Genomic DNA, 25,732 nt, shown 5'->3' with positions numbered 1-25,732 from the left:
TTGATTTTTATCTATTTATTTGACTAGCTTAGAACGATGTTAATAAACCTAGTTATATATTCAAAGCAACTTAGTATTCATGTTTAATTTTATGTATGGAATATTATAATAAATACATATAATGGAATTAATAAATAAATTTAAATATATTAAATACGAGTATTAATCAATTTAATAAAAAACATATAATAAAATCTTAATAGTTATGTGATACATAACAAAAATAAAATAAAATGATGAAGTTTTAAACAAGATAGTTTTTATTCAAAACGAAAAATATTATTACTTTGAAAGAAGAATTTGTAAAATTAAATCGATATCTGCTGTTTATTAATTTCCAGGAAAGTGTTCTCGTGAAAACAAAGGATTAATGTCTGCATTTTTCTGGGGCTGCCAGCAAATTTAAATGGAAAATAATGTCTTATTGTCTTGTCAGACTCATTGAAACTAATCAATGTATTTTATTTAAGCAGGAACATATAAAAATACGTTTTGGTATTATTTAAATATTTCATTATAATTGAATTTAATAAAAAAATCAACGGAAAAATGCGTGCACTAAGGTGATTAAATATAGTTTATTTTGTCTTTTGTTTTGTTTACCCATATCTGCACATAATGGTACATAAACCACTGCATTCGTTTCCCAATTACTACGTATTTCAATAATTTGTTCGATGAAGGAATGATTATCAGTCTCTTAATCTTTATATTTATATTAAAAGTCTATAGAATGACAAAATATTGAGGATACCGTTATTTTAGGATAAGTATTTTATGTTGACTCTGTAAGAACCAAACCCGAGATCTCATGATAGATGTTATAAAAATAGAAGTACTATAAATAGAGAGGAAACCAGGTCTTTATGCAAAGAAATAGTGATTTGGCGTTCTATCCTCCCTGCCTACCCCTACGGGAAAACGCGTGATGATTTGTTTGAAGATTAAATTATTATGAAAAAGTAAACTTTGTAGTATTTTCCACGTCCGGGCGGATGAAGAATACAATTCTAGATGAGTTGAATACGATTAGAACCAGAATCCTGGACGAGTGTTTTTGATTCGAAGAGTTACTATATATCTATCAGGGCTGGTATTCTAAGCGGTATAGGGCGCGAAGTGATCGCTCTGTAAGCGCGTATTTAGTAAGTAAATACGCGTTTAAAATGCGTTCTCTACGCGCGTAATTGCGTTCAGAATACCACTTCAGGTAATCATTTATGTGTCTGCCTCGCAGTGTAGTAGTTGGCGCGTTTGCCAAAGATGCTCAAGGGCTGATTCCTTGCAGAATAGACGTTAAATAATTGGTTATACACTGAAAAAAATCCATCGTCTTTAGACTGGTATCTGAAGGGCAATACTGATCACCTCATCTTCGCGTAAAAGATGACCAAAGTCAATAATTTGGTTTTCCGAGAAAGTGTCCTATGTTTCCTCGGGTACAGATGATGAAATTATTTTACTTCATTAACAAAAATATCTACATTATTTATTTTGGTATTTAATTACTGAATCTTCAGCGTTTTAATAAATAAAACAAATTTTATGTAAATTAAAACGAATGATTATAATTAAGTAAAATTGACTGTAAATATTTCTCCGTCCCTTAGATTACACACGTCAAGTCCTAAACCGTCCATCAAATAATATTCTCCCATATTATTTATCTTCTTATCCATCCCATAAACGCGAATTCGATCAACTATACTTGAAGAAATTTGATTTGAATTGCCGTCTGCAGATTTACGGCATAGCGTCGGTCGAGACATCGCTATCGAAGGGTCTAAACTCAGTCCCGCCTCTGTTGCATTGAAGGACCAAATCGACGTATTGGAAATGATAAGATAGCCGCCGGCTACACATGAAGAATTTCCATAATTTTCCATTTTTGTGCAATTTAGACCAACTACCAGAGTAAAGTTTGACATTACTCTCGTTTCACTGGCCGTTTTGTAGACTTTCTGAAACAAACATAACAATTAATTAGTTATTTGTTTATTTTATATTTGAACAATAACAGACAACCGAACATACATACAGACCCTTCATATTGTATAACCTTTTAAAGAGCGCAATGTGTTACAAATACTTATTTAATGTAAATAAGCGTCAAGTATGAGCGGTAAAGAAACCAGTTAAAAATACTAAAAGATGAAGAAAAATATTTAAAAAAAAAAAGCTTAATCTATTGTTAACAAATTACAACAGGGATGGATAATACCTTAAATAAGAAAATATGGAAGTCAAGGCATTTACAGGGCTTATGACCTGTCATTGGCTGGTTTAAGTGGCCACTTTACACACTGTGTAATATTCACCATTTTGTCTATGTTTGAACATCCATTTTTCTTCAATTCTTCCATCTGTTGATTTTAGTGAAGTTAAAGAGCTGAAACCTTTATTGTTGTGAAGAGTCTGACTGAATTACCAACTGGTCCAAGAAGAAGTTTAAAAATTGAAAAATTGTTTTCAGGCGTTAATAATTCAGTCAGAAATAATTCAGTCACATGAATCTCTTCACAACAATAAAGTACTAGAGGGGGTGAAATCCAGTCTTTTGTCTATGACTATTTGGACAAACTCAAATATTGTTAATCTATTGTAATATAAAAATGATAAAAAATACGCTGTATAGAAAGAAAAAATTTCATAAAAGAAGAAATAAATAGCGTAAAAAAAGACTAATAATTTAGAATGGCCATCAAACTTTTTTTTTGTTTCCTTCACTTCACGAGAAAAACAAAGGAGAATCTTAAATGATTTCTAGTTATTGAGATAAACCGTATCGCGGAAGTATTTAATTTAAACGGATTTAAAAAAAACGAATCATTTTAATGACACTTAAGCAAATAACATTTAAAGTCCGTTTGATTTTTTTACATAACAGTTAAATTCAAAGAGTTTAAAATTGATGGATGAATACTTGAAAGGGGATTGGGTATGAAGAGAATCATGTAATGGCTTCATGAGATCCTTGTCTTTTGGTTAGTCTCATGTAAGTGAGTTTCGGAGCATCCTTACACGTAGACCAGCAATAATCCGTAAGCATTACTGCATTCTTATAGCCCTGATGTTTTTGTAATACACAAATATCCTAATGGGATATATCGTCTTATTCATCACTGACAGCTCCACAACTAGGAGAGAAAAAGTCTTGGTGGGAGTTTATCAATGTTTTTTAGAAACACCGCCATTAACTGAGTGTAGTTATGATGTTTTTTTATCTTAAAAATACATTAATCTCCATTAAAAGCTTCCCAAGCTTCCTTATCTTTCCCCGCCAAAACGCAAGATCTAATTACAAACTGTCAAATTTGTTGCTCAGTAAAAAAAAATTCCTTTATTCTTGCACCACTGAAAGGTTTGTTCTCGGTTCTCAAGCCTTTGATAGATTTTTTCATTGAGCCCAGCTTTGTATGAAGGGATGAAAAAAGAACACTTTTTGGGTCCACCAGGTCAGTTTGCTTGAATATAATGTGATTTCCTATCCCTACTGTCCGACATATGAAGGCGGCCTCCGTGGTGTAGTGGTCAAGACGCTTGACTCACGCACGGAAGGTTCCGGGTTCGATTCCCGGTGAGAACACAAAAATTAAAAATGTGATTTTTCTCAAGCCTGGTTGTTCTGTAATGTAATTCACCACTGTAATTGGGCCCCCTGGCCTGTTCTGGTGCAAATCAAATGAAATGAAATGAAATGAAATGTATTTATTTAAAAAACTTCAGTTTAAGTGCACCCCAGTTGCATTTCTAAGAGTACAGCGATGGCTTTTATATCGCCACAGATTTTTCACTTGCGTTCGCCATATTTGATTGAGCCGACGAGGGCTGTCATTTTTGCATAGGTCTACTTCGTGTGAACTGCGTAACTTACAAGAATAGAAGTAAAACGGCTGCTTTTGTGAAGTTATACAGCTTTTTAACTAAGCTTGAAAGGGTCTTAGAATATTATTCTCTAAACTGACAATGTAAACCCTAAAAAATGACTTGTCACAATATCTCCGATGTAAGAGCTAATCAGTCATTTTTACGGTGATTTTTTAACGCAGCAGGCTTGAAATACACGAAAACATGCTTTTTTTAAACTTAAAGTATTTATATTGGTAGCCAGTGTCACGAATTTCTTTTGAATTACAAAAATATCAGTCTAAGAGGGAATAATAACATCAAAAATAAAAAGTTATCAACTTGAAAAATTTCAAGATAATGGAGTCGTATATAAGCATGTACATAAGTTTATGTTGCTAATGTGCGAAGTATCAATAAAATAATGGAGGGTTTTATGTAACTAGGTGAGGTCTATTACATTTCTTCTCATTACAAGACTTTCGATTTTGAAAAAAACTTTAGGCATCTCTATAGCTCTATGTTGGTTGCGACTCGTTTGCATTTTGAAGAAAAAACGATTCATTTCAATAAATTATACGACAAGATAAATATTGTTGACAGAATAGTACACAAAACATGTTTCCAAAGTTAAATTAATTATCCTGTGTCGGGAGTTTATAAACCATTACGAACTTCACGATTGTATTCTACCATTTTCCGTTTAATAAATTATCCACTCTGGCATTTCAATTGCTATAAAATTAAATTGCTTTGTTTAGTACGTGTTACATCTGAACAAACGATTTTATTAAATTTTGGGGTTGGACGGAGAACGACAAATAATCTTTAAACGAAAACAACAAACTCACGTCCGCGTCAAAAGTTAATTGATCTTTCTCGTCAATATTTAGCGCAACGTTCGACTCGTTTGTCCAAATGTTTGTAGACAAGGACTGGATTCAACCCCTAGAGGGCTGTCAATGTCAACATAATACAACTGGGATGAAGAATATTTTAGAGAGGGGGATATAGAAGTCTAGGCATCTACAGGACTTTTAACCTGTCATTGGCTGGTTTAAGTGGCCACTTTACACTCTGTGTCTCTGCCTATATTTGAACATCTTTATTCCTTCCATTCTTAGGTCAGTTACCGTTTTATATTCCCTTCACCAAAAATGTTATTTATCTCTGTTGTATTTTGTTAATATTTACAGCCCCTAGAGGTTAAATCCAGTCCTCGTCTACAAAAATTTAGATAAACTCAAAACATTGTTGATAAATCCATCTGGTCTAAGAAGAAGTATATACATTGAAAAATAAGAAGGTGAAATAATTCAATAATATGAATCTCACCCGCAACAATAAAGGTCTCAGCTTTTAAACTTTACAGACGTCAACAAACGAAATAATTTAAGGAATAAAGATGTTAAAATAAAGACAGAATGGAGAATGTAGAATGTAACACTGTGTGTAAAGTAGCCACTTAAACCAGCCGATGACATGTCGTAAGCCCTGTAGATACCTAGACTTCTATATTCCCTTTTACAAGTCTAGGCATCTATCTATCTATTTATCTACCTGCTGAATTTAGGCCTCTTCCATATGCTTCCATTTTTCTCGGTCGGTTGTTACTTGCAGCCAATTGCTACCCCCTACAGCAGCTATGTCGTCGGACCATCTTTTTTGAGGTCTTCCGACGCCTCGGTTATTCTCCCAAGGTCTCTATCTTAAAATTTAAGGGGTCCATCTTGTAGGGTCTTGTCTCGTAACATGTCCTGTCTATTGCCACTTCAGTCCTGCTACGTAATCCATGATTAGCCGTTATTCGGGTTCTATTTCTAATTTCTTTATTTCTTATTTTGTCTCATAGGCTTAAACCAAGCATGAATCTTTCCATGAATCGCTGTGGGCATTTGAGCTTTTCTACATTTTTTTTTTATGAGGGTTATGGTCTCAAATGCATATTTACTTTACACTGGCAGTATACACGATTCATATGTATTCCTTTTCAGACAAATCGGAATCTCTTTATTTTTAAGTATGTGCCTAAGTTTTCCAAAAGCTGCCCAACTCATTCCTATTTGTCTTGGCAGTTCCGACGTTTGATTTTCTTTGCCATGTCTATCTTACGTCCAAAATATATATATTCATCTACCGTTTTGAAGTTTTTACTTTTAACAGTGCTGATTTTGTTTTCTGGACATATAATTTTTGTTTTTGTAATGTTCATATTCAGACCAATTTTACTAGAGGCTTCATGCAATTCATTAGTCATTAGACTCAATTTATCAATGCTTTTACTTGTAAATATAATGTCATCAGCAAATCTTAGGTGACTCAGAAATGTGTCATTATCTTCAGCCCCTTGTTCTCTCAGTTGAGTGTTTTAAATATATTTTCTAGAGCTAACTAACTTGAATAGATTTGGTGAAATTGTGTCACTTTGTCGCACACTTTTTGGTATTTTTATTTTTGTAGTCTCTGTGTCATTATTCATTTGAACAATCATTGTTGTATTTCTACTTACAACTTACCGATTTTTTATGTCTACCGGTAATACTTAAATATTTGCATGTTGGTGTAGTAAGTGTCCTGATAAAGAGACGGGTACGTCTCGAAACCGGTAGACATATAAAGTCGAGAGTGGTTAAATACAAATATTTACTAACATTTATTAGAATGTTTGACCACAAAGTTAAGGCTTTGTAAACAAATATTTTTTTTATTTGTTAATCACTCGTGTCAAAAATATCGACAATATTACCAAATTTACAACCAATAATAACGTTTTTATAATTAACATATTACAGCAGAGATAAAGAACATTTAAGAGAAGGTAATATAGAAATCTAGGCATCAACAGGGCTTATGATCTGTCAATAGCTGGTTTAAGTGGCCACAGTGGCCAGTGGACTAACTGGTAAATGATTAATATGTATTTATAAATGTAAAATGTAATAATGTATAAAGTATCAATGATGTGTATAAACTTAATATATATGTATATGTATGGGCGTAAGTATAGCCTGTGAGCTCGCCAATACATGACAGATGACATTAACATAACCATAGAAAAACATAGCAGTTGAGCTCTCAGAAGTAAAGCAACGTGAATGCAGCAATGCTTAAACTACATGTCAATAATATTCTAATAATAAATAATATTATTTGGCCATACGGTACTTTAAAGCACACCTTGGTTTAATTACTAATAGTATTTTATCGGTTAGGTAGGTGTATTTAAAAAAAATGTTGCGTACCTGAAAAAAGCACAAATAATTATGTTTTTGTAAATGATGTCAGTAGCGACACTCAGAGAGTGGCTTTGTGACGTTTTGACATTTTTTATAAGAAATTCATGGCGTAGCCGAAATACTGTTATAAAAACGAGGATGTTTTTGTTGATTGACGTTAGCAGGCGCTACCCAGGGGCGACTTTGTGACGTGAGAAATTATTTAAAAAAAGAGATTCATGGCGTAGCCGAAATATTGTAATTAAAACGAGGATGTTTTTGTTGATTGACGTTAGCAGGCGCTACCCAGGGGCGACTTTGTGACGTGAGAAATTATTTAAAAAAAGAGATTTATGGCGTAGCCGAAATATTGTAATTAAAACAAGGATGTTTTTGTTGATTGACGTTAGCAGGCGCTACCCAGGGGCGACTTCATGACGTGATGAAATTATTAATTTAAATATTTTTTTTCATTTTACATAGCGTAGCCGAGATAAGAAATTGCGTGGTGTTTCGAAATTTAACCGTGTAGGTAGCCACCTAGTTACAATATTATTTTTGTATTTGTATAACTCCTGTTTTATAATGTTTATGTATTTATCGCTATAAGAATTAAACTTAAGATAGTTTTTACTTTTAATCGCTATCCGTTTTTTAAATTATGTTTGTAACACTCAGTATTATTTATTTTTCAAGTATTCAATGTTATTTTTGCATTGTAATTAATATCGTTAATATAAAGCGTATTTTTATTTATTCGAATTTACTAGACTGTTTTTATTACAAAAAATAAAAATGCATATTTCTCTATGTATTTTTCTGTTATAAACAATCTATTAAAATAATACACATCAAATTTCCATTGTCTGTTGATTTTATTTGCAATCTTCTTTTTTTTCGATGGTTAAAACTCTAGGAAATTCAAAGACAATAAAATTTTTACTGTCATATATTGGCGAGCTCACACGCTATACATAGCCCTATGTATGTATAAAATATAATATAAATAAATATGTGCGAATGTAAATGTATATATATTATGTGTGTGAATATATGGTTATGAATGCATTACAAGTGCCCCGACTCAACACGGATTTTCTAGCGAGTCGGAGCAAGTTCACAGACATGGGTCGTTCCTGATTGTGTCGCTATAAACTGTGTCTCTGTCCTTAACAAATGTATGCATAATGTAATTAATAAATAAATAATACTTTACACACTGTGTAATTCACCATACACCATTCTGCAAAATATTGTTGTTATTATAATTGACGTCGGTACGGCAGTATTCTTCCAAAAATAACATTTCTTGCCTCGTACGTCTTTGTGGTAAATGAAGCCTTTTTAATTGCGCAATGTCTGGGTAATCGATTAGAAAGTTGACTATTTTATAAAGTAACATAAAACGTACATTTCTTTTCTGTCATAAAACGAACGTAGTTTCAGTTCTGCTTGGAATTCTCTTTAATTATAACCTTTTGTAGATTTAATTCCGATTGAATTGATTTATTTTTTAAATGATATTGATTTGATAAGAGTGTCTCAAATAAAAGATCTGGGTATTTTGCTTGATGAGAAAAAACAGTTTACCTTTCATATTAATCAGATCGTTAATGATGGGATAAAGATGCTTGGATTTGTTCTGAGAGAAGCATCAATTTTAATGTGTGTTTACTGATAAACAATTGTACTGCACAATAGTAAGGAATAGACTTGAATACAATTCTTCGGTTAATCACCCTATATTGAAGTTCATTCCCATTCTATTGAAAGGGTACAAAATAAATTCTCGCTCTTTATATATTATAAATTAAAAATACCTATAGAAGCCTTAAGTTATGATTTTCTTAGAAATGAAATGAGATAACTTAAACTAAACCAATTTCAAAATGCATTCACCTATATCCAGTATACATAAGTATAGAAATAAGTTTGAACACATATTTGATATTTTCAATAATCAAAATGTAATATCACTCGTTATTTCTTGTATACGTATTTTTGTTTGTTTCTTTATGTATATAAATTATACATTAGTGCATTTATTGCCAAATGGTAACTTCTCCTAATCAACTGATAGAATAAAGGTGTTATTTAGATAATTTGAGTTTTCATATTGCTCCATAAAATGTACTATTAATAAAGTATTGACGACAATGCTACGAAGCATTATTTTTATTTTCCAATATTACCTAGTTAAAAATAAGACACTATATTTGTTTAATTATTTTCAACTTTACTCTGATGTATTTATATTTAGAACTTAAGATTTTCTAACGTTAATTGTTATCTTTTATTTTTCATCTTAGATATGTTTTGTTTATTTTTTACTTAAAAGAAATATGTATTTTACTTTAACTAAGTTTTTGGTTTTAATTATCCTACTTTATTTCATATTTGAACCATTGATACCTATATGAATAAATAAATAAATAATCATACGTATAATATTGAGCTTTAGTTAATGTGTCTTAGAAATCTTCTCTGTATCGTTAAATGCGTACTTCATAATACGGCGACCATATTTGAGTACCCAAACGACCACTAACAAATGTACACTAGCAAAGTCTTGGGACATTCTCAGCAACCTGGCATTCTTATTGCTTTATCTTGTTGCTCGTTCATCAAAAGTAATTCTTTAATCACGCATTACTTTTACTGATTCTAAAACTTCCTTGTGAAAAGTATAATAGAATATTTTATTTTACCCCTGTTGAATCTTATTATGTCAGAACTACAGGACGCAAACCTGACTTGAGAGGACGCGCAGAAACTGGTAGCCGACCGAGATGCATGTTAGCTCTTTGTGGACACCTTATGCTCTAACTAGGACGCGTATATAGAATAATGAAATGAAATACCTAATTTGAGTAATTTTTTTTTTTTAAGACTAGCTTTAAGACTAAAATTTTATTTTGTGTTTGTGCTAAATTTTGACAGTATTATTACATATTTTACTTTCACATTTTTTTTTTATTAATTAACTTTTTCATTGATAAACCCTTACGGGTTACATATATTTAACAAAATATTTCTACTTTTAAAATTCAAATTCTACTGTTTATAATAATATTTATAACATCTTTTGTAAAGGTTGTCTGAGTCTTTTGTTTAGTTTTGTCTGGTAGTTTATTGTATAATTTCAGTCCATGATTTATTTATTAGTCTCGATTCGCCTTTTCTCGTTTTAAAAGGTTGTATGTGATATTTTTTCTGATATTCTCGTATTGTGTTCATGTTTACTACAGTTTTTTCAAGTTTTAATTCTTCGTCTACAATTACATCAGTGGCTTATTTATGAATAAATTCTAAGGATTCTAGTTAAAAGAGTTCAGTTACATTTAATTGTTTAGTTTGTTTAAAAAGTTATTTAGTTGCTGTTAGAAAGGGAAGGTCATATACTAACTTTAATATTTTATTTTGCTATCTTTGTAGTCTGTTTATGTCATTTTGATTTTCTGTTCTCCATAATAGTTGCATATAACATATTTTAGTTTGTACATAGGCTTCAGACATTTTTTTTTCCTTTATAGGAACAAAGTTTTTGATTTTAAAAAGAAGACTCGGTTAAGTCGCCACTTTGCTAATTAAATTGTTGATATGAATTTTCCATGTCAATTGTCTGTCTATTGTTGGTCCTAAGTATTTAACATATTCAATTGCAGTTAGTCGTTCATTATTAATGTAAGCATCTACTTTGTGACATTTTTTTCAAGATTCAAAATGGATAATATTGCATTTTTTTTCATTAAGGTTAAGTAAGTTTGTGTTTGTCCATTTAGTCACATAGTAAGGTCTTCGTTTATGTCATTGTTTGTTAATACGTCTGTATGATTTTAATAGAATAGTCCAATGTCGTCGGCATACATAATAATTTTTCTTTTAAAATTATACAGTGATAAGTCATTAATATATAAAATATAAATAGTGGACCCAAAATAGATCCCCGTGGGACTTCAAAATTTACTGTTTGTATTTTCCTTTTTTTTTCATTTACAAAGATATACTGCTTCCGATTAGTTAAGTATGATTTTAATAGTTGAGATTTTTGAGATTTAACTCCTTTATCATTTAATTTTTTAATCATGGTCTCAATGTGTACCGTATCAAAAGTTTTTTTAAAACATAATATTACTCCTGTGGTTGGAATTCTAGCATCCATATTTGTTTATATATATTTAATTAAATTTACTCAGGCAGTTCCGGTTCCTTTTTTTTCTTGAAAACCATGTTGGTTTAAGCATATTATATTGAGATTTTTTATATGACCCATTAATCATTTATGAAAATATTTTTCCAAGATTTTATTGAATACAGTTAAATTTGTTATAGGTCTCTAGTAACTAGGTTCCGTTCGATCTCCACCTTTAAATATAGGATTTATTCTTGCAGTTTTTAATTCTTCCGTGTAGATTCCTAACTTTATATGTATGTTAATTAATTTTATATGACCTTAAATACTCATTTTAAACTTCTCGCGTAGTATTTTTTTTGTTGTGGGTAGATAATTATTATTTTTATCGCTTCCTTAATGCGTATATTTTTTTTCATTTTTTATTCTTATTTTTAAGAGCCAAAATTTCTAGCAAACAAGTGAAGGCGTATTGTATTAAAATAAGTGTTAATGAACAGAAGTTCTATTTTATGTAATAAAAAAAAATGCTTGACATATACGTTTAAACATACAATCAAAATGATCGTTTGTTTTCCGTTAAGTTCTAAAATTTGAATATTAAAGTCTAGATACCGTAAAACACATTAAGTACTCTTATTAAACTTTTTATTGTTGTTAATCTATGCAAACTCGGAGACTAATCGATAACTTCCGCCACAACTGCTCGTTTTCTGTGATGGCGATGAGCTTACTTACCGCAACAAACTTTTATATATTTTAAACAAATATATTTTCTGTATATCCAAAGCTTTCTTAAAACATGGACATGGCTTATATTAAATAAGTTACTCGAACCATCTAGTCATTATTAAGTTCATAAGCTTAGACTTGCAATTTCTTTTCTCGAGGGGGGTCTTTGTATCTGTGAAATATCTATTAAATATGAAATTCAATCACAACCCACTTTCGACGAATGATGTTAACTAACGTCCATTGGTTATTCAGAGGGTCTCATAACGGAGTAACAGTCTTACTTACAGGTGAAATAATTAAATTTATGAAATATCCAACCAACGAAGATCATGAAAATCTGTAGGAGAAAGCTTCGGTACTTAGTTCGGTGATTAGTTATAAATAAAGATCGCCTTGTGAGTACGGTTGGTGAATTTCTAATCAGGAAATGTTCACTCGTTAAGCGTTGAAATAAAATTAACTATTCTTCCTTCGGGAAACTTGTCCACGTGAACAATTTGTAATAAAAATTTAATTCAATATTTAATTTTTAAAACCCATGTTCACGTTTAAAAAAAAATAAACGCATTTTAAGAAATCGTTTTTTTAATTTTTTTAAATGGTACCAATAAATCAATATTCAAATATTACAAAAAACCTGAGATTCTTTTTTCTCAAAAAGTACAGTACCTAATATAAAAATATATTAAGAATATGTTCGGAATGCGATCCAACAACTCCTGTACAAAACGATAGCAGGATAAAGTCAAATAGTCTTTTTCAGCACGAAAAATGCCTGGACTTTATATTCCCTCTTTTATAAAAAATAAATCATATTCATTGAAGTATATGTTGATTTGGTTCGGGTATTTTTCTCTTATTTTTAAAATGAATCAAATTTGAGCTTTCCGAACACTAATTTTGATTTTGCTGGTTTTTTCAAAGAGAAAAAAATTACTCATTAACTCTATTTCTTAAATAGCTTCGGAGAAAAGTTGAAATGAGCTTTTTACTTTCAAAGTAAATGAGTAATTAAATAACGTCAGAAATGGTGTCAACTTCGTTAGTCGTAGAAACCAATAGAGATGAATGGAATATGGAGTTGATAATGAACGTGCATAAAAGACAACGCGGTAGAATGAGGAAATTCGCATCGCACAAAAGTATTAAGTTCTCAATTATATTATTTTAAAATACAATACAATAATTCTACAATAAAGATAGTGTATTATACTGTATTTTACGTTTCTCATATTATGTTTCCTTACTGTTTTGGATTGTATTGACTAATATGATATATTATTAATTGAGTCGGCATTCACTTTGTAACACTTTGTTTTTATGAAAATAGAACTTTGTTATTAGTGTTAAATATTTTTATTATTTTATAAGAACACTTCTTTAGTTTCAAGAGAGCACTCCTTCCATCGACGGGTGATATAAAGCAGAATATTGTTCGCGGTGTTATTTTAGGAATTGATACAAAAGAATAAAAAAATATCAGTTTTGAAACCTGTAATAGGGTGATTATTCCACTTATCTAAGAAACATGATCAATGAGAAAAATAACGTTAAGTGGTATCCAGTTCTTAAAATAAAGCACATAAGTAAATGTTACAATAATGAACCTTCGCTATTTGGGATTGCATCCACTAGGCTAAGAGGGTGTTAACAGACGTGGATTGCAACAAAACGGAGAGCACCCGGGTCATTTTATTTTCAAGACATGAATCCGCATTGTTACTGATTACGAAAATAAATCAACTGTATCTAAGATTTATTTATGTAAATTTTTATCATTTAAGTGTCAAATCTGTCGGCGGACACCTGTAGGTATGCTTTCATTTTTCATTATGCTTAATCCCAACTTAATACAGGGCTTTTAGTCTCATAGATTTTGGGGTATGTCACTATTTTATTTAAAACTATACATGTACTTTTGTAATTTATAGGTTGAATAGTGAATGTCGCATAGTATGTAGAGTGATCACTTAATCCAGTCAAACACAAGTCATAGCCCTCGTGTTAATACCTCCATTTAATAATTGCCTTTTTTAAAGATATAATTCTGCGAGACTTTAAAATCCAGTTTGTTGCCTATAAACCTTTCGATTGCCTCAAAATACCAACTTAAATTATATTAAATCCGAAAACTATTTGTATTTGACAAAATAATTATTTACTTCGAAAGATATATGACCGAGGCTGAGGGCGAAATTTCTCTTCAAACTTGTCCTTCAATTTTGAACTGATCAAATATCAGACTCAACCTTCAGGCCATATTGTGACTGAGATCGAAGGATTTTTTCAATTACCAGGAGACGTTTGAATTTAGTCGTTTTTAAAAATGGGTGGTTTATGTATTTTAAGATGCTTAAAATTATATATCAGAAATGGATGATAATTGCTAAGAAGTTAAAATACTTTTCCATTTGCTTTTTTGAAATAATAGTTCTATTGGTATAATTATTTATTCTCATTTAGAAAACTTTACGCCTAAAGTTTATTTAAAATTATTAGAGATGACAAAAGAAATGGAAAACGTTTGTGAAAAAACATAATTTTTCCTTCATCATGTATGATCCAGATTATTGCCGATGATGGATGTATTTTGATTGAGGGCAATAGCCGCAGATTCCTGAAGAGTGACGCAGCTAATGCATTAAATGAATAAGCCGATTGGGGTATTCGAGAGAATTTAAGTGTAGTTCCTCAAAAAACCAAATTTTCCCTATTGAAAGAAAATCTTGTGTGTCCTCCTTTTATCTAATTCATGGGAACTTTTATTTGAGCTTTAAACTTCGGTTTAAAACCTTGATGTATCTCTTGAAGGTAATTTTTCTTATACTTCCCATGCTAGAAAAGCTATAAATTTAGGAAATATGGCTTTGCAATAAAATGCACGCTGAGGATTGTGTTTAAACTTTAAAAGTCTATTATAAATCCACTTTCTTAGGCATCGTATGCTACGCAGCTGGCTGTTGGGCACATCGATGAGCGCTGAAATATTTTAGGCGAATTATTTGAAACGGACAAAGGCAACCTCTTCCGACTCTTGCTTTTGCTGTAGGTTGTGTTTGAGGGTTACGTTTTGAGGAGTCCCTACACCAGTCGAAGCGTAGATGGATGAACGAAGATAAAACAGGTTGGAATGCGGAATTTCTTATTTATTCACATTTAAATGCAGGTATAAAATAAAATAAACGAGGCACATAGCAACGTCCGTGAGAAAATACTGAAAAGATGTATAGTGATCCATAAAGCAGGTCCTCATATTACATGATTGATTCTTTTGTTCCTTGAATCTCAACTACGGTGAAGTGTAGGCAATGTCCTCAGGAGCGTTGCACTTCTAGACAATTGATTTTGCGTTATCAGCACTTAAGTCAGTGGTTGCCGTCTGGATCAAAGCTTGTGTGATGTGTAGCTGACCTGTGCCTCGATTATGAACGCTTTATTCATCTGTATATATCGAGACGGTATACTTAACTTCTGTACTATCTGTATCTCGGTACGTTCTACCTACTTGCCATATAGACATCATATGATCGAAATGAACCAATGAATGACTACAAAAATTAGTCCGCGTTCCTTACTTCTTTAACATTTAAATTAGTTCTGATTTATATTTTTAATAGGCTTCTGTGATAAAAAGTGCCCATTTTAAAGCGGTTATATGCTCTTTTTTTTTACATTGGTAACATTTTACGGCTAGATGCTCTTGTACCTTAGTAGGACAGCATCTAGCTAGTCTAGCCACTGCATCTAGCCATTGTTTTCCGAAACTGACAGTTAAATCACAATTTAATTCGACTTTAAAATTTACTTATGTCTCTCTCATATTTTTAATAAGCATTTGAGAAAAAAAGTTCCAACCTCAAAACGGTTAAATTTTTGATAAATCATAATTAAAAAAAAAAAATTCTCGGTGGATATTTTATTTTGACACATTTAATGCGTAGATAAACGTATCGAGGGGTTGTAGACCCTTCGGTATAAACCAATGTACTAACATCAAAATTTGATAGTGGGGGTATCGGTAGTACATCTTTGTAGTCAGTCGGGAGACTTTTATCTTCAACTATGACGTCATACTGAATCTATGTCCTTTAAGAACGTGGATATGTGTACCGTGAAGTACGCTTCTTGTTTCATATCGATGTACCTACCCAAAACTTAAAGTTGGGGGGTCAGTAATGTATCTTTTTTATCGCAAGAGAGAATTTATCTTCAACTATACTGTCAAGGTGAAGGGTATGACCCATCATAATCAAGGCCCCGAGCTCGACGCTCCTCATAGAACATATAGAACATGCTCGACGCTCCTCATAGAACATATAGAACATGCTCGACAGATGCACTCCCAGTTCTAACGGGCTTGAACCATTTGGATCTGGAGGTCTAGCGAAGATCCGCGATTTTTTTCTTAAAAAGAAAGAGTTCCTCTATTATTATTTTAATGACCACTTTTTTTTGAGTTCATGGACATATTCTAAGGAATTATACTGAATTTTGTGATTTGACAAAAAAATAAATAAAAAATCATATATATGGTAAAGTCCTTGATTTTTACAGTGTTCATGTACGGTGTGGAGTGTTGGACACTATGGGAGTCTAAAAAGAAAACATTCGAAGCTTTTGAAATGTGGTGTTGGCGGCGAATGCTGCGGATTTCGTGGACGGCCAGACGTACGACTGTATCTATACGCTAGGAACTGGACATAGGAGAAAGACCAACCTACATGTGCGAGAAAAGAATCCTGCAGTTTTTTGACATATTTCCAGGGGGACTCAAATAGTTTGGAGAAAACTATTATCCTGCAAAGTGTCGAAGGGACAAGGTCGCGTGCACGACAACCGACAAGATGGAGTGGCATAGTCACTGAATTATTAAAATCATCACTGACAAATATCGATGAGCACAAGACCGTTCCAGATGGAGGGAGACACAGACAAGCCATGCCTAGAGTCAGGCGTAATTACCATTCTCAGACATGAGGCATGGATTGAAAAGAGTTGAAGAGGGGAGGGGGATGGGAAGGAAAGAAGAAAGAGATAGGATCTTCCTCGATAAATTTAGGCATAGCATCGACGTTTGCCTGGGTGACTACAATTTTCGATGGACCTATCTTTGGATCATCACTAAGACTTAGTCGTCCACGTTAGAATTTGTCATACCAAAGACAAAATGTTCATTAATGTGACGCTTTATTGTCGAAAACAAAAACAAACTTGGCGAGGCAATCTTCTTGAGATAATTGTCTTTTAATTCCATTGTTCGAATAACTTGAGAATAACTTCATTGTATCTATTACGCTTTACGGATCACACTGAAACCTAAAATGTAGGTTAACTAAAGATGAAGATTTCTTTTTTATATTGAAATTTGATTCGTGGCGCCCTCAACGCTATTTAAAATTATTAATAAAAAACATTTTTTAGTAGAAAAAATGGACTTATAATAAATAGGCACTTATAAGGCTAATAATCTGTCATGAGCTGGTTCAATGTTTCATAAATGTTTTTTCTCTTTATGTCAATAATTTAAAATCTTGAAAGCTCCCTAGAAAAAAAATCCAAACATTTGAACACACTAAAAATATTCGTACTTCGAATTTTTTTGCGGCTTTCTTCTATCCATTCCTTCTATCCATTTTAGGATTATAAAACTAAAGACCAATCTACTCCTGCTGAAAATATGCACCCGTATTGTTTTTGCTTCTAATTATTGTTTAAAATATTAAATAGATTTTTCTGTCACGTGTTTTTCAGTTTTAAAAAAAATAATAAACGAGCTGAACCCGGTATTGCTTAGCTCTCTCTAAAATTGACATCAATTATTACATTTAGTTAAAATTAGTGTACAAATACATAATTATTTTTGTGTTTCGTATTACATAAATTGTGAGAATATGCGGTCCAGGAAATTCTGATGAATAGGTATTTGAACATTGTTTTCCTGTCACTCTTTTGAAGATGCCTCCCTGACGCAATGTGAAAAAGTCTACTGCATTTCGGACCTTTTATGCCTAACTAAAATAGACAAAATTGACGTTTCGTGTGGCATTTGCCGCACCTCAAAACTGAACCGATTTTACATATTTTTTTAAAAACTGAGTATAAAAGATAAATTTTGTACATTTTATATTTTTCAAAAAAAGTTATTATATTTGTTTACGGCGCGCCAGAAGACCGCAGATAAAACTGGAAGTTTCATGGGCTTTTGGATGGTTCTAGTTCCCATAATAAACCGTTCATCAATAAACCAAAACTATTGAGACATGTCGATAGTAAATATGTATAGTGCCATAACCCAGGGTAAAAATACGGGAATATATTTATATGAAGAAAAGTCAGACCGCGTTTCCTTTTAAGATAAAACATTATTAAGAATACTAACAACAGTTGCTTCATAATGCTTTTACATAACCGAAGAAACAGGTTCGGTTTTCTTAAATAAAACCATTGACGCACCCTGAGTTCTCTAAAATTATGACACTCAACTCATGCCCAGACGCTCAGTCATGGCCAGCGCGTATTTAACCGTTCTTAAACCACCAACCGATTTTGACGTAAGCGTAAATTGTGTGTAAAAACTTGTAAAAATTGTTTGGATAAAAAGAAAAAAAGATGATCTAACTCTTCATTGATAAGTAAGAACCTAGGTACTTGTTTATGATTGAATTACAAATCACCAAATAATTCATTTTCAAATATAATTATTTTACTAGAATCAAACTTTGCTCTTCTACCAACAGGGGTTCACTTTATTTGGGAATGCGATTTTCATAAATATAATTTAATATTTTTTTATTGTTACTGAAAATTCATTAGAAATAAATAAATAGGTAGAAATTATGAGGAGTTTAAGGAAAAAATACTCGTATAATTGAGATTTACAAAAAGCGAATGTTGTTTGTAAATATTCAAAAGCATTTTTTTAAACAAAAAAACAACATCCTTCCATCTTTTTTGTACATGCATTATCTTTAAATGCAGCCTTGGTGAACGACGAATAACTCAATTGCGCTCCTTATATATTACTGTATTTAATATTTATAGATGCAGGCCGATGCCAAAGCTAATCATTTTGCTGAAAACCACACGTAAATCGGTCCAGTAGTTATTTGGTGTATCGACAACAAACGTACAAACATTATATATATATATATATATATATATATTTATATTTTTATATATAATATTAGATTTTTTTATTTAGGAAAAACAACAGAAATTTAAAAAGGTTTTTATACACTTGAATGTTTCATAGTCTCTGGACTGGTACTTGAAGCGTAAGACTGATCATCTTACCTTCATGTAACAAAAATGATTAAGTTACATACCAATGCAGTTTGCATTTGCATTGGTAAACTCCACAAACATCGTACAGATTTCAATTGCAATAAATTTTAGTCTTGATTTTCTAAAGACAAGGGTGAGTTCTATACATCTGTATAAACTCTGTAATAACTGAAATACTCCAAACTGACATATTTACTGAAAAAAATATTGGCTCAATCTCGCTTTGGGGTTGCAGATAGGACTGTAGGCTGCGACGCGCCGTCTTTTTTACGCACAGATGTGCACAGATCGGACTGCGATCGAAACCACGCAATTCCAGCTTAGCGACTAGACTGCGGGCCACGGAGCGCTATCATCCTTTACACGTACAGATCTGTGCATTGTGCATAGATCGGAATGGCGCGTCTTATTTCCCGCGGTCCGATCTGTACGTATAATGGGCCCTATTCGGTTTCAATAAAGAATGATTCCTAAAACTGAAGCCTATTTTGAGACCCAAAATAAATCATCATACAAGGAAGGCATCGAAATGTTAGAAAAACGTTAGAATTAATGTATCACGTTTAAAGGAGGCCTATGCTGATGAGTTAAGTAGAATATTTCCTTAAAATTGTTGTTGTTTTAGTCATCTTACGAAATAACTGACTGATGTGCATTATAAGATTTCAGTTCGAAAATATATTTATAAATGTTTTTTTACTATAATTAAGACGATAAAATTGAAAATTTTAATAAACCAATAATAACGCTGCATAAATATGTACGAAAGCTATTTCATTAATTTTGTATATACTCATAAATATAAAAACTAAACTTTATATCAAAAACTATGAATGAAATGCAATATAATTAGTTTTAATTACTTACTTCTTGAATCGGAAGGATGTATCCAGCTCTCAGAAGTGCAACTATTTCATTTTCTAGTGAAGTTATGTCCACATTGGGAGATGGTCTATCGGGTCCGAAATATTGATTTCCTCCCCAAAGGTCATAAACCGTCTCATTCCTCGGTAAAAATACACTTACACTAGTCTGCCGCGGCTTAAAGTTGGGAGCAATAATGATAGCCTCCCCGACCGTGAACTGTTCGTCGATATTTGTGGTCGTGTTGCCTTCGGGAAAACTATAAAACATCGGTCGTATTAAGGGTTGTCCGCTCAACAGCGTGCTGTAGAAATACGGAAGCAACTTATACCGCATTTTTATCGCGTTCGCCATTATTTTACTCGCGTATCCAGTAAACGCCAAAGGATGTTTGTCGATATTATTTGACGTTACTCTGAAAACTGGCAAAAACACCGATGCGAGGTACCACTTGATACAAAGGTGCTCTATGTCTTCTTCTGCCGAGTCCTCCGCGTCTCCGCAAACGGGAACACTTTGTATGTGGAGCCCCTGCATTGATTTCCAAACTGCATCTCTGTATACCGCACTGAATGCACTCCAAGAAAGTGTCACGTTCTGTGTGTGCGCTCCGCTCGAAGTTCCCGGGAAAGTACTCGAAGATAATATGAAATTGTCCGTTTGGTTTGTGGCCTGAACGACATTTCGTACTGCCCTCGCGTGGTTCGATCCATATGAGTTATGACTGTCCATGTGCTTCTCATATTTAACAGGATCCCGAGCGTTCCAAGGAATAGATTCACACAAACTCGTATTTATTTTCTGAAAAGAAAAATATCTCTTTAACAATACTCGATACACTTCTCGAAATTTGATAACATAAATACATTACAATATCTCTAGTTAGGACCCAACTGGATTATAATTCTCCAATATGGTCACCTTATAAAATCACTTTCTCAGATTCTATTGAGAAAATTCAAAATAAGTTTCTTAGATATATTAATTTTAAGATGCGTTTCCCTAGTAATCAAGTAATCAATTAAATTATAAAAAAATTCTAGACTCTCTAAAATGAACTGAATTGCAATAACAAAGAACATTGACCGATCTTACGACTTTATATAAAATAATAAAACCAACTTCTTCGTTCGACTCGTATGTACCACCTAGATTAAGCGGAACATCAACAATATTTTATTGTCAAAATTCTTGAACGGTAGCTCAGTACAACTCACCTATTTTTAGATTACAGAATACCGGGAATAAATATGCATCATATTTTGATTTATCAAGTTTATCTCTGCCTAACTTAAAAAATAAAGTGACCAACATACTCTTATCAAAAAGAGCAAATCAACTTCAGAAGATCGGGTTAGAATAGTAATAGTTTGATTGTTTAAAGTATTTTATTATTTTATCAGAAACTTATTAAAAATGAATTAGTTTAAAATATATATGTATTTCAAGTAATTTATAATGTGTTAAGTATTTTAATATATCTTACTCGATTGTTAAAAAACACTTTTAATCCACATATGTAAATGCTAGAAATGCCGTATCTAAATAAATAAATACGGGGGTTTCGATCACAACAGATTACAGATGAAACAGTTCATATTATGCTGTCTTTAACTTGCACTCAATAAATTATTATGAATATTCTATTTTCAATTTATATGTTGCTGTTAGACCGACAATTATCATTGTTACTGAAAATTCACTTGAACTCAGTATATAAACTATCGAGATATTTTATGGAAAAGTTTTTAAAGATAAACAATTTACTCCTTACAATTCAGTCATTGTTTGGTAAAACTTTGAGTTTGTTTGTTATTTAACTAAGTTATATATTTTATGAAAGTTTTTTCTTAAAAAAATACAAATTATTATCTTAAGATATAAAAAAAAAAAAAAATTGTTACCTTCTAATGTTTTCACAAAAATTGTTTCTATGGAAAAAGAAGCAAGTTACCACTGAACTGACATAATTAAAAACATTCAAATATAATAATTTATTTAACCTAATGCTTTTAAGAGAACTTTTAAAGAGACCGCGAAACGGTTCTGTGTGGAAAAATTAATCCTCGTTTTCAAAAGCTTAACAGCTGTTAAGGTAATGGGTTTTATAACTGGCTATCTTTGTCCCCATTAAAATGCTTAAGAACGTAAATTCATCATCAAAGGCGCAGATTTTATAATTACAAACAAGTTCTGATACATTTCTTGGTAATTTATAATAATTTCTTCCGAGAAGATTTATTTTTAGTTAACACCGCCTTTCATTAAAATACCAACATTTACCCTGACACATTTAATTTGCCCTAAACACGGCGTATGCATTTTGTATTTCTGTACGTTAGTACGTTTCTATCCATGTACTTTTAAAATTTCAATTCATAACTCAACTAGTTTCATCACTCTTTTTCCGCACCTAATGGTGCATTGAGCACTGCGTCGGTACACCAATCGCAGCGTATCTTGATAATCTTTTATACATGAAGGCAAGATGACCAAACTTACCCATCAACAATGTCGGGAATCGAACCCGAAACCTCTTGCATGGTAGGCTAGCGCACTAACCATTACACCGAGAGGCCGGCCAACTAGTTAACATATACCAAAAAATATTTTAACCCGTTAATCGACTTATAAATGGAGTATTAATTTTTGACTGTTCACACAAAGAAATGTTTTCATTCTTAAAGGCGCGTCTAGGCTGAGTTTGCAGCCTGTGATTTTTAAATGCTTTTTTATCAAATGATATTTCATTTTTAAACAAAGATTGATAACTTAATTCTGTTTTATTATTAAATTAAGATAGTTACTTATATGCAAACAACTTGATTAAAACAGCTTTTTCAGAATCATTTCACTATTTTTTTCTGGTGAATTCTCTTTTAGAAACTAAAAAAATAAGCAAATTTTGGTAAAAAAATACGTTATACCAGCAATATTCAGAAATATTTTTTACCTTCGTGATGAATGGGATATTAGTGACAAAACAATTTGACGTGCCATTATCAACCTTCGGCCAATTGTCACTGAGGACGAACGAATCAGTCATGGAGTAAAAAGGCCAAATAGATTTCATCCAAGACACGGTTACTTCGAGGGAGTAGTCTGGTACTGCCACAGAAATATTATAGAGTGACGTCACATACGTTCTATTGTTTTTTGGCTCTAGAAATAAAATCTTCAGTTTATCCGCGCTGTCATAAATCGGTCCGTCATTTGCTCGGATCTGCAATGAAAGGAAAAGCGTATTAGATACAAATAAATTAAATAATTTTAAGTGTTAACATTCAAATCTTCAACAACCTTTGAAAATACATTTCTTCTCCTCTCGAAGTGAATTGTCAAAATTTTGCAAAGTTTTCCATTTTTTATGTTAGTTTTTAATAATAATTTATTAATTAGATAATTTTTTAATAGAAGTTTTCTATACTATGAGAACACATTCAACCTACTTTATATTTTACTAAAATGCAAATCATTAAATCGTCAAATAAATGCAATAAATTAAACCCTTCAAAAATAACTAAAAATCATATTATATTCCGATGAAAATTTTACTTCTAAAAATAAATCCGATAAACTAAACCCCCCAGAAATAAGTTCATGGCATATTATTTTCAAATAAAAATTTGACTGCTGTTGAAATTATTTGCTTTTGTTAAGTTGCTAGCAATTTTTTTGTAAATCACCGAAAAAATGTTAGGTAAAAAGTAAAACCTGAAAAATAAATGGTGGACCAAATAATCATAAACACCCTTTTTCGAATGAATTTGTGCGTAGGTAGTATGGAATTGAATTTTATTTTTCCGTATTGAGATATACGGGTATATTATATTTTACATCAAAAACGTCCAATATATATTTTACAATCGAATTAAAACTGATGTGTCAATAAAACCGGATATATTTATTTTTTAATATTAACTTCATTTGACTTATGTTAACGGACTGTATGAAACTATTTAAATAGAATCAAAATTTGTCATAATATGTAATTATTATGTAGTATTTTTTTACAAATAAAATATGGCGTTGTCTATTTATTTGTCATTAGACCATTTTACAAACAATACTGCTACCTATGTTTTCATAATCATAATAACGTATGTTAAAAATAATGAGATAAGAAAAACGTCTGTGTTATTTTAATAATGAGTATGACCCTAAAAATCTTAATTCGCTTTTTTAGCGTTTTCAATTGAGCGGCACAAGCCGCATTGATTGGTATATTTGAATTTCGAAATCGACTAATAGATTGATTGCATTCGATCAAACTCAGAACCGCGAATAAACCTTTTTACTAAAGAAGTAAAGCAATATCGCGTATATCCCTAAATCCCATGCGGCGGATTTGCGGAAAGGCAATACATCGAATAAGCCATACATAATTGCCAGTTTAAGTGCCAAAATTTACTCCGCATTGACGCATACGATATTGAAAATTGTTTTTTTGATTATAAATCAACGTCCCAATATTAACTGCAATTAAAACTGTTTTTATCCCTTTTTTGCGAAATCACAGGGTTTTTTGTGCCTCCTGAACATTTTGACATCTCGCATCTTCGGTGCAACAAAGTCACTATTCAGGACACGTTTTTTTTACATTTTTTAAATAATTCAGAAAAACTTTTTTCGTGAAACTATAGCAAACACAATCAATTTTATTAATATTAAAAACCTACTGCAAACAGTAATCAGCGGCATTTAACTTACAGAGACGATAATATATTTTTTTGCATAATTTTTACTAGTTTCTATCATACCCACCAGTTTGTTAACGTCTTTTTAAACAATATACTTGTTAAAGTAGGAATTAATTTTCATGAAAAAATGTTTTGAATATCGAATTTATTTTTTCAGATAGTTAACAAAACCTGTCTTATATATTCAGTTCTCTTTTTCATTAACTATCGGCGCAAATAAAATGAATTTCTCATCAATATTGACAATAAGAGATAGGCAAAAAACATCGAAACAATCTTCATTTTCCTTTATTTGAGAAATGTTAGAGCTTTTCTTCAGGCCTGTGTAAATAAATTGACCTGTGAAAAATAAACGACAATCTTTAAAAAGTTTTTTTTTTACAATGTTTGAGTATGTCCAAATGCATGCAGACTATAGCATAACTCCCTAGGGAGTTATTCATATTTAAATTTATTTCAACAGAAAGGGAAAAAAAATTGAGAAGGAAATATATAAGTCTAGGCATTTACAGGGCTTATGACCTGTCATTGGCTGGTTTAAGTGGCCACTTTACTCACTGTGTAACATTCATTATTCTGCCCATGTTTGAACATCCACATTACCTCAACTCTTCCATCTGTTGACTTTTGTGAAGTAAAAGAGCTGAAACCTTTATCACGTGGGTGAGATTCATCCGGCTGAACCAAATCACCTACTAGACAACGCTTGTTTTTTTACGTAAGTTTTTTCCGGTAAAAATACCGGGAACCATGAAAACATGGTTAGTTTTTACTCGTTCATTTTGTATGTCAGTATTTTATCGGAAAAAATGTAGATAAATATTTCAGTATTTATAAATAGGATGCCTATATATATGATAACTGTCAACAAACAGAATCATTACTAGATTATCCTTTAGATTCCGTATATGTTAATGGTCGTCTTGCCACCTACCGTAGCGACTAACTCATTTCGC

The 25,732-nt window shown here is 31.7% G+C and overlaps 1 protein-coding gene across 4 annotated transcripts in view; it reads right to left on the bottom strand.

The window, feature by feature from the left end:
* Positions 1-1,541: 1,541 nt before the first annotated feature.
* LOC148278662 (lysosomal alpha-glucosidase-like) overlaps positions 1,542-25,732 on the bottom strand; it is a 166,828-nt gene continuing 142,637 nt past the window's right edge. For all 4 annotated transcript variants that reach the window (XM_088231059.1, XM_088231060.1, XM_088231061.1 and 1 more), the window contains 3 exons: positions 23,030-23,299; positions 20,080-20,877; positions 1,542-1,961 (listed from right to left, as the gene is read on the bottom strand). In XM_088231059.1, the coding sequence (XP_088087185.1) occupies positions 1,572-1,961; positions 20,080-20,877; positions 23,030-23,299 (1,458 nt within the window). In that variant the 3' untranslated portion in view covers positions 1,542-1,571. The remainder of the gene's footprint in view (positions 1,962-20,079; positions 20,878-23,029; positions 23,300-25,732) is intronic.

The sequence above is a fragment of the Micrasema longulum genome, unplaced genomic scaffold (assembly GCF_059751315.1).
Source record: "Micrasema longulum isolate JH-2025_06_02 unplaced genomic scaffold, ASM5975131v1 h1tg000848l, whole genome shotgun sequence".
In the NCBI taxonomy this organism is placed as follows: Eukaryota; Metazoa; Arthropoda; class Insecta; order Trichoptera; family Brachycentridae; genus Micrasema; species Micrasema longulum.
Note: the sequence above shows the minus strand (reverse complement) of the source record. Positions and strands in the feature narration are given on the sequence as shown.